This window comes from Cucurbita moschata, unplaced genomic scaffold (genome assembly GCF_002738365.1).
Source record: "Cucurbita moschata cultivar Rifu unplaced genomic scaffold, Cmos_1.0 Cmo_Scf00027, whole genome shotgun sequence".
In the NCBI taxonomy this organism is placed as follows: domain Eukaryota; kingdom Viridiplantae; phylum Streptophyta; class Magnoliopsida; order Cucurbitales; family Cucurbitaceae; genus Cucurbita; species Cucurbita moschata.
In genome coordinates, this window is record NW_019268543.1 from 1,532,397 (window position 1) to 1,542,686 (window position 10,290).

Consider the following 10,290-nt stretch of genomic DNA (forward strand, 5'->3'; position numbering starts at 1 on the left):
GGTATTTTTTTTAGATAAAATATAAAAATTATTGGTATTTTTATTAATTTAACCTCTCTATATAAAAAACATAAACATCTTTTGTTAATGGCAGACAATACATCTCAGTAACGAATTTGATATCGTAAAAACAACCCTAACAGAATACTAAATATAGCCTACATTTTTCCATTTTAGCTACAACATTCAATGTACAACTCAAACTATTCCCAATAAGTTTTTTTTTTTTTTTTTTTTAAATATATGTTTTTTTTTCCAAAATAAAAAATAAAAAAATTATATATTTTTAATTATTATTATGGAAATAAAAAATACACTTCTTTGCTAATCTCAAGGTTTGACCATCATTAATAAATCGATTCAAATTTAATGCAACCTCCCCATTTCTCCCCTCCCCCACCTAATAACAAATTTCATAAACCACCCACAATTTTTTACATTAATAAAATAATTTAATATAAAAAAATATTAAATTATCAATTTTTACAAAAAATTTAAATTATAATATATATTTTATGATAATTTTAATAAAATTTAAAATTTTAAAAAATTTAGGGTTTTTTCCCCCATAAAATTGATATAAAATTAATTTCCACAAATAACCCTGCTCTGGTTCGCAGACAGCTTTTAATTGCATCACGCCAAATATGATATCATACAAAGTACGGCTGCCCCACCATTACTCCGTGCACATGCGACCACGTGGACTCGTATTGACCCTTTGATCATCAGCTCTTTTGCTTTCTCCTCTCACCGTCGATCTAAATAGAGTCAAACGTGCTCTCCAATTTTTCTTTTCATTTTATTTTATTTTTTTTGCTTTTAAGAGATTTATTAGTTTTCTTTACGTTTAAAATAGTCCATTTAATCTTTAAAAATTTATATAATTTATATATAAAATTCACGTGCCATTAAACTATATTTTATTAAAATATTTAGACACGCGAACATTTACATGTCAAATAGAATTTATTGGAAATATTTAAGTTTTTTAAATATTTTAATAAAACCATAATTTAATAAATTATCAATTTATTATATAAATATATACTCGTGAATTTAAAGGGAGCCAAAAGAATTAATAGTTAATACTTAAAAAATATAAAAATTTGTAAGAAATGCCAAACAAATAAAATTATATTAATTAAATCAATTAAATCTACAAATCCTACATCAATAAATGAAGTAATTATGCAAATTAATTTCAACATTGCGTCATTAATGACTGTTATTGTCTTGCGCTTTTCCCACCCACGTGTCTCTATCACCACCGTCAATTTCTAGGCCGTCGAACTTCCGAATCTACCCCTATTAACTTGTCGAATTTACATCCAATACCATTAAACCCTAAAAAAATAAAATAAACAATAAAAAATAAAAAACAAAAAAGAGGAATAGTGGGTGATTTTCCAACGCATGGGCTCGATTAAGTGGGCCCCGACCAACTCATAAAGTGGACCATTATTGTCCTATCATGATTCTCTCATCCAACTAATATTTTTAAGTCAATTTCTTTGATTCTCAATACGTGGATTCTCTTAATTTTATTTAATTATTATTATTTTACTAATTTTGTTCATTAATTACATTTAATTAATCACCAATAAAAATAAAAAAAATAAAAGGATTATCATAAATAAAGATATTTAATTTAAATTTCATTTAAATAAAAGGATTATTTGTAATTAAATTGCATTTAAATAAGAGGATTATCGTAAATAAAGATATTTAATTTAATTGAATTTTGATAAGTCGGCAAATAAAATACTCAACACGGCGGATAATAATGATGGAAAGTATGGATGGCAATCATGTAATTAAATTGAAAATAAGGGGTCTTTAGTTATTTCCATTCTTGCCCCCATTTGGTTCGAAGGCATTTTACTTCCGATTCTCAGTCTCGGAGATAAAAGGAGAAGAGAGAGAGAGAGGGAAAAGAGTACTGGAAGGTAGGTGCGATGGTGGATTGGATTTCCGAGACGATCAACGGCGGATCCCTACGCCTTGTCGACCTTCAGACGGGGATAAATGGTTGGGCCTCGCCGCCGGGCGACCTCTTTGTTCTCCGTTCCAAGAACTACTTGGAAAAACGGCAAAAATCTCCGTCTGGCGATTACCTGCTTTCTCCCGCCGGTGTTGATTGGCTGAAATCTAGTACCAAGCTTGACAACGTCCTTGCTCGCCCTGACAATCGCGTCGCGCAAGCGTTGAGGAGAGCGCAAGGCGTAGGTAAGTCGATGAAGAGCTTCATTATTGCGGTTAATATTCAAGTACCTGGGAAGGATCAGTACAGTGCCGTGTTCTACTTTGCTACTGAAGATCCGATTCCATCTGGCTCGCTTCTTCACCGATTCATTAATGGCGATGATTTATTCAGAAATCAACGGTTGAAATTGGTGAATCGGATCGTGAAAGGGCCATGGATTGTTAAGAAAGCAGTAGGAAATTACAGTGCGTGTTTGTTAGGGAAGGCATTGACGTGCAATTACCACAGAGGACCTAATTATTTGGAGATTGATGTAGATATGGGGAGCTCAGCGTTAGCCAGTGCGATTTTGCATCTCGCGCTTGGATACGTTACCAACGTAACAGTAGATATGGGGTTTCTGGTGGAGGGGCAGACGGAGGAGGAGTTGCCGGAAAGGCTGTTCGGCGCCGTCCGGATTTGCCAGATGGAGATGTCGTCGGCGACTATCGTAGACGCGCCGACATTGGCGCGTGGATTATCATGTGCCAAGGTGAATCACCACAAACCTGGCGACGACGACAACTGATTCGATTCGATTAGCGGTAAAATCTCGGAGTCTTTCTCAGTTCATGAGTAATTTTTCATTCAGCCTTAAAATGATAGTTCCATAGATGGAAAATATAGAAGGTATTAGCCGTATTCACGATTGTAGATAATTATTGGCAGACAAAAATGAAAATGCTCGAGATTATTCACCTAATTGAAATTCCTCTGAAATTGAATCGGAATTATTCTGCATTCGAGATTACACGGCACAAGTTTTTTGTCTATAATCCTTTTAGGTGAGCGGGGGAATAACTTCCATGAGACGTTGAAATATGAGTATGTGTTAATTAATTGCTAGTCACTTCTATGATTACAAATGAACTGTTCACCAAGCAACTGAACAAAGTGGGGACGGCGACGGCGACGGCGACAGCCACGACGGCGATTTTCCGTCGGTGGGCTGTGTCTGGAATGGGGTTGTTGAGCTGTATTGAAACGTTAAGTTGTGGGGCTACAAACGATTTGGCCCATTAGAAGTATTTTATATTCAATAATGAATTTTAATGCTTTTCTCTTGAGAAAGTAATTTCATCTATTTGTTTGGTAGTGTTTTGATATTATGACTGTTTTCTTGTTGAATGTTAGAAGTGTTAGCTTCAAGCCGTAATAGAGGTGGCCGTGGCCCTAGTGGTGGGTAGGTTTGTGAGAAGTTCCTCCACATATTGAGTTGAGTTTACGTGTTAAAAGTTTTCGGAGCTAAGAATGGGGTGCTCAAAATCTTGTCCTAGGGTAGTCGGGTCAAGTTTGTTCCATAAACACGATAAGGGACAGGTAGTTGGGTCAAGTTTGTTCCATAAACACGATAAGGGACAGGTAGTTGGGTCGAGTTTTTTGTTCCATAAACACAATAAGGGTCGGGACGGGAAGAAGAAATAAAGTAGCTTGAACAGGACTTTGACTTCACCAAAACCCAAATTTCAAACACATTTTTAGTGTTAGTTTTATGGAATTTGTATTTGCTGATTGAATGTGACAACAAAAACCATGATTTGTATGGATCTAGGAAATGCATGCATCATATGAACTGTAGACTGTTTTTCAAAGAATTTTAGAGTATTGAGATTGGTAATGAAACTGTGAGATTTTAAAGCCTTTTGGATTTGGGTTTGGTTTCTCAATGCGCTTTAAATGAAAAAGTTGGTTTGCAGTGTGACTGTCACAGGAGGACAAGAAGTTATGGGAAGATTCTCTACTGTGAAGCCGACTTCTAAATTACAGACAGCATTGAATGCTGTATATACATATATACATACATATCTATATATATATACATATATACATACATTATGTCTTATTTCCTTAACCATAGACAAAATGATTTAATCTTTCATCTTGACTTGGATATTCTTCGAAGTTTTAATTTTATTTCGCATACATCGTTTTAGAGATGGTAAAGATTTGGTTGTAAAAAGAATTAAATCGGTAGTAAATTTGTAACAGCTCAAGAGCTCAAGTCTACCGCTAACAAATATTATCTCCTTTAACTGTATCGTCGTCAATTTCACGATTTTAAAACGTGTCCACTAGAGAGAGGTTTCCACGTCCTTATGAGGAATGCTTCGTTCCCCTCTTCAATCCTTACGTGATCTCACAAAATTAAACCATATTGTGAAGTAACACTAAATACCAAATAGTTACGAAATGAGATCGAAATTGTGATCGAGCAAGTGCAAACATAAATCGAATCAATTCGATCGGTTCGAGCAAACACACATTATGCATATGCATAACTTAGCTCTTCCTGCTCCAAGAAACTCTCAAAACCATCAGCAGTAGCTTCAATTCTTGTGATTTCCTCCATAAGAACTTCCAGCAAAAAGTGTATCTGTTGGCAACTGGGATGGGAACGATCTTCAGCAATGAAAGCATGAACCTTGTTCTTAACTTCAATCCAACTCCAACCAGGCGTTTTCTTAACTCCTCTTTCCTTCATTAACCTCTTCACCTTAGCCTTCTCCTCCCATCTCATTAGATCTCCATACATGTTTGAGAGAAGAACATAAGTGCAATGCTCTTCAGGCTCCATCTCTAGCAGATGCCTTGCAACCTGACAAGCTAACTCAACGTTCCCACAAGAACGACATGCCCCCAAGAACGTTTTCCACACCATCGCGTTCGGTTTGAATGGCATTTCCTCAATCAAGGCCTTGGCTTCATCAAGACGCCCAGAACGCCCATATAGATCAACTGCACAAGCATAATGCTCCATTCGTGGAGGAACCCCGTAATTAGATTCCATACATCGTAAGAATTCGCAGCCCCGTTCGACTAAACCGATATGGCTACAAGCGGTCAGAACTGCAACGAACGTTATGTGATCCATTTTCACCTTCTTCTCTTCCATTAGAAAGAAGAGGTCTAATGCAACATGGCATTGCCCATGTTGTGCATAGCCAAACATGAGTGCATTCCAAGTGATTGAAGAGCTTTTTGAAGCTCCTTCAAATGATCTTTTAGCATCTTCCATAATCCCACACTTTGAATACATGAAGATTAATGAACTTGAAACAAACTCATTGGAATCCAAACCATATTTAAGAGCCAACACATGAAATTGTTGTCCCAATTGAAAGGTAGCCAAATCTGAGCATGATTTGAGCACAGCAGAAAACGAATACTGATCAATATCCATTGCTAAAGATCTCATATGCAGAAACGACTTCACGGCATCTTCGCTCGACCCCATTTGTGATAATCCCGTCAAGATCGAGTTCCACGATACACGATCCTTAATCTCCAAGGATTCAAATATACATAAAGCTTCCTTCATTGAACCACTGTCTGATTTAAGATACATAGATATCAATGCATTTGAAATTGGCACTGATTGTTCTAAACCTCTTTTAATGACCATCCCATGCAGGGATTTCCCATTATTGCTAAGCTCTTTGTTGAAACAAGCACTGATAATGCTTGTGTAAGAGTACAAATCTGGTTCAAAACCATGTTCTTGCATATCAATCAAGAGTTCAAAAGCAAGATCTTCCTGATTATGCACCAAAAAAGCACCCAACAGGGAGTTCCACGACACCAAATCTCGAACGCCCGCCGAACAATCGAAAACCCTTTTGGCATCATCAAGGGATCCACATTCTGAATAAGAAGTGATCAAAGCATTACACATTGTATTAGCAGATTCCAATCCATGTTTTATGACTTTTCCATGAACTTGCCTTGTCAATCTACAAAACTCAGCATCATCTAGTAAAGGCAAAAGAGGAGCAAATGAGCCATCATTAACCTTCTCACCTTCTTGCTCCATACAATCTAACAACGAAAACGCGGTCTCGCGATCGCCCGTTTGCGCATATCCAGCAATCATTGCATTCCATGAAACAGTGTTCTGTTTAGATATATTTAGGAATGTCAAATATGCATCCTCAAGTCTCTCACATTTCGCATACATATCCAGAAGAGCACTCCCTGCATATACATCTCCAGCAAAACCCATCTTAATGATCATAGAATGTATTTGCTGACCCAAATCAAGCATACCAGCACAAGCAATGCCCTTCAGCATGCTTCCAAACGTGTACTCATCTTGATCAAAACCACATCTTCTCATGCATTTAAGAACTTCCCATGAATTCTCCAAGTTTCCAGAGTTAATATACCCCGCGATCATCGTGTTCCAAGATACAGAGTCTCTCAGCGGCATTTCGTCGAACAGTACGTCTGCAGATCGTAACTCTTTGCATTTCCAATACCCATTTAGGATATTGTTGCAAGTGTAAACGTCTGCAATGGTACCCAATTTGATGGCCAGCGAATGGGTTAACAAAAGATTGGACAAAACTCGAAACGATGTCCCAGTTACCGAGTACAATGGCCTCATTCATAGGTAGCCAAATTTTCTATTCCCAAGCAAAGAAACGGAAAGTAATTGGATCAAATTGAGAGGAATGAGGTACCTGAACGGGATATCAGCTCTTTTTCTCAAACTAGAGGACACCGGAAATAGCACATTTAACTCCTACCTGCACAGATGAAGCTTCAGTTCATAGTTGTCCCCGAAAGCAACATTCAAATATATGTTTTTCTACCGGTGGTGGGGACATGTACTAATTTTACCAACTTATTAAATTACATCAATTTTTTAAAATATTTTTTAAACATTTCAAAAATTTAAACTAAACATCTATGTGGATGAAGATGAGGAGTTGTACCCTGGAATTTGCGAGAAAAAATTGTTAGAACGTGAATGGTATGAAATTTGTTAATTCAAAATCAGGGAGAGTACTAAATTGATATAAGAAGAATTCCATTTTTGGCTCTATATTTTGGGACAGTGTCTCAATTTCTTCCAACTCTGTACCCGAAAAAATTATATGCTACTTAAGCCGTTGTGTTACTTACCTTTTACTTGTATACCATATAACAATATGCTACTTAAGCCGTTGTGTTACCTTTTACTTGTATGCAGCCGTTGTGTTACTTACCTTTTACTTGTATACCATATAACAATATGCTACTTAAGCCGTTGTGTTACCTTTTACTTGTATGCCATATAACATCGCTTTCAAATTCTCTCAATTTTTCTTTGCTCCCGTTTTCTAAAACTTTCTCTCAAATCGGAGTCAGAGACTTTAGCATTGTGACACTTTAGCATTGCAACGCAAATACAAATCGGCTTGACTCACTCACTATTGAAAAAAAGTGAGTGCCACACAATCGCAAAGTCCGGTGCACCCGTTTCCTAAAACCTTCTCAAATCGGGGTCAGAGACTTGAGCATTATTAAAATAGAATGAAATTCTATTTTGTACCCGTATGAAATGACATATTTAACCAATTCCATCTTTAAGTGTGCATATCTCAACCAGAATGCTCATCCTATCCCAAAAAGTAATTTATACATTATTGGGGAAAAGTATGCAAATCACAAAAGAAACAAAAACGATCGAACTATAAGAAGTTATAATTGAGAAAAAGGAACAAGAATCAGCCTGTCGCCTACATTATGATTTGGACTTCATATTAGGATGAATATACACCAACGGCCAGCCGCCATGAAACACAAATCATCACACGATTTCCTTCAATAATTCACGTGGGGTTCAGTTTCAGAGATTGACATGAATCTTCTACAGGTGGAGCTATCATTATACAATAACATCAAGTCAAGTCCTAAAACTTCAACCATCTTTTTTCCTTTTCTCTGCTGGTAACTGCATTTGATGCAGACGCATGAGCTGCCTCGGCCTCGGCCAAAGCTTTCCGAGTCTCGTTTAGCTTTCTTAAGGCAGCCTCGAAAACAACCTTCTCATTCTTATTTCTGTTCACCATTTCTTCAAGCTTCTCTATTCGTACTCGCAGGTCTTTCACCTCACCATCGTACGCGATTAGAGTTCGTCTATCTACCTTCTTTCCATCTGCTGAACCTTTATCTTTCTGTTTCTTAACAGATCCATCGTTCAGTGCTCCATTATGCATTGCAAGGTGGTTGTTGATAAGATTAAAGACATCAGGTCTTGAGTCTTCTTCCTCTTTAGCTGCTTGCATTGCTGCAGCAAACTTCTTGTCACGTTTCCTCTTACCGCCTCTACTTCGTTTCTTGCCATTATTCTCGTCGTTAGTATTGTTCTCCTTTTGTGATTCTAGAGCATGATCAAGAGATTGTTTTGCTGGAAGAACTTTGACAGGGATAGGATTTAGCATCCCCTGCCCAGATGCACCCAAACCCATTCCTTCTCGATAGCCCATATTAGCCATCATCTTGGAGGCGATTCCCCGGGTATGGTTCTCCCATTTTGCAAATATGGTGGTCTCCATCTGAATGCCCCTCTGCTGGGTAGAGCTTTCGAGAAATCCCAAACCCTGCAAATCGTCGTCTTCATAATCACTTGAGTCAGACTTTTCCAAGCTGGAATCACTTTCTTCTCCATCACTAATTTGAGCACGCACAGATAACGCTATGTCCTCCGGTCCAAGCTTTTGAGAGGATCCATCACCTTTAAAAACAACTTGTGCAATTTGTAGTGCATCATCCCAAGATTCAAGTTCAGCATGCCTCCAAATGCCATTCCTGGACGAGAGAGCCCAGATACTAGACCCTGTCAGTGACTGATTCCAAATTGTTGGCGCATATCTCCTAAGAGAGGTTAAAGGGATATCAACTCCTGTGCATGAAAAACTCTCTCAGATAATTGAGACTAAAAGCATAACTATTGCCTGTTAATATATACATTATACAGAAGGATAAAAACCTAATCAAAGAAACAAATGTAAAAAATCTTTCCTCCTCAAAACTCCGAATTGGTCGACGAACCTAATGGAGAATAGCAGCAAAGCTATTGACTTTAATGATATACAGAAGTATACAAATATAGTTGAGAACAGCAGCTTAGCTATTGCCTGTTCTTTTACATGGAAGGAAAAAGACCAGTCTCTAAAAAGGTGAATAAAAAACTAGGGAAAGTTCATTTTAAATAAAATGGAAACATTAAATCAAGGGGAAAGAAATATATGATCATGGTACTATTGGAACGGAGGTAAAATGCAATGCAACATGTATTTTCCAAAAATGTTTAAGGGCAAGACTACCTTGCATTACATAAGGCAGTCTTAGAATGTATCACATAGAGACAGCTGAATTGAAGGGGAGTTCTAGAAATGCGATATTCACAAACATCTGCCCAATGCATAAAAATGTGGCAATTGAATTTTCCAAGATATTAGAAAGAGAAATTGAAGACAGTTTCTCTTTGCTCCTCTTAGGTGAAATAGCTTAGTTCACAGTTCCTTGACAGTTTTTCTTCAGTGTAATCTCCATTTTCTTTAGTTCTAGGATTGGTAAACTAGTCCCCCATTACCTCTTGCATTCTTCTTTTAATAGAAACAAAACTGTTTCTAGTCTCAACGGGGAATAAGAAGTAACGAGTTGTAGAAGATCTAAGTTTTACTCACATTCTTCTATTAGGAATACAAATGATTGAAGATTCATCGACAAGAAAACCGAACAGCACCAGCATTTTTTTCATACTGGACTCTTTATGAAGGAAAACATTTTTAGTCCTAGACCTATGCAGGAACTTCACCATTATTTTCATTCTGCAGGTTCCTTTATTAAAGAGTTCATAATCCATTCTAGCATCTCAAGATAAGTATTGCTGGTGGGAACAACCATTGAAACGAGAGGAAGGCTTTACTTAATGAGTAGTTGGATCTACATGGTCCACGTGAAAGAATATGACATACCATGCGATAAGCGGCAGCTAGTGCCAAACCGACACCTTTGCTGTAAGAAGAACTTGCATATCTGCACTTTGGTGGTGTTATGGCATTAGTATCATGATGTGAGAAAAAACCATAGTGATTGCTCAATAGTTTAGTTAGGTGAATCAAAACCCAAGTCACTGCCAACACTTGATAAAACTCATCTAGTAAGTAGGCACAAACAGATCCTCGGTACTATTAAAGGGAAGAAGCTAATCGAATTCCCTCAAAAAAAAAAAAAAAAAAAAAAAAAAAAAAAAAAAAAAAAAAAAAAAAAAAAAA

The 10,290-nt window shown here is 37.0% G+C and overlaps 3 protein-coding genes across 6 annotated transcripts in view; 1 reads left to right on the top strand and 2 right to left on the bottom strand.

The window, feature by feature from the left end:
* Positions 1-1,887: 1,887 nt before the first annotated feature.
* On the top strand, positions 1,888-4,120 carry LOC111462682 (protein ENHANCED DISEASE RESISTANCE 2-like). 4 transcript variants are annotated; one of them, XR_002713771.1, is made up of 3 exons: positions 1,888-2,790; positions 3,798-3,859; positions 3,932-4,120. XR_002713771.1 is itself a non-coding variant. In XM_023106373.1 (2 exons), exon 1 carries the CDS (start codon positions 1,959-1,961, stop codon positions 2,772-2,774), a length of 816 nt encoding a protein of 271 aa, XP_022962141.1. In that variant the 5' UTR covers positions 1,888-1,958; the 3' UTR covers positions 2,775-2,790; positions 3,932-4,120. The 4 variants fall into 4 exon arrangements, 2 of the variants coding, with proteins under 2 accessions (XP_022962141.1, XP_022962140.1); XR_002713770.1 differs by having other exon boundaries at positions 3,943-4,120; XM_023106373.1 differs by lacking the exon at positions 3,798-3,859.
* Positions 4,121-4,414: 294 nt separating this feature from the next.
* Positions 4,415-6,848, bottom strand: LOC111462679 (putative pentatricopeptide repeat-containing protein At3g25970). Its single transcript, XM_023106369.1, has one exon. The coding sequence runs from the start codon at positions 6,627-6,629 to the stop codon at positions 4,509-4,511; it is 2,121 nt and encodes a 706-aa protein (XP_022962137.1). The 5' UTR covers positions 6,630-6,848; the 3' UTR covers positions 4,415-4,508.
* A 779-nt stretch (positions 6,849-7,627) lies between these two features.
* LOC111462681 (zinc finger CCCH domain-containing protein 22-like) overlaps positions 7,628-10,290 on the bottom strand; it is a 4,106-nt gene continuing 1,443 nt past the window's right edge. Inside the window, exons 3-4 of the mRNA XM_023106371.1 lie at positions 9,991-10,051; positions 7,628-8,912 (exon numbers count right to left, since the gene is read on the bottom strand). Coding sequence (XP_022962139.1) covers positions 7,921-8,912; positions 9,991-10,051 — 1,053 coding nt within the window. The 3' untranslated portion in view covers positions 7,628-7,920. The remainder of the gene's footprint in view (positions 8,913-9,990; positions 10,052-10,290) is intronic.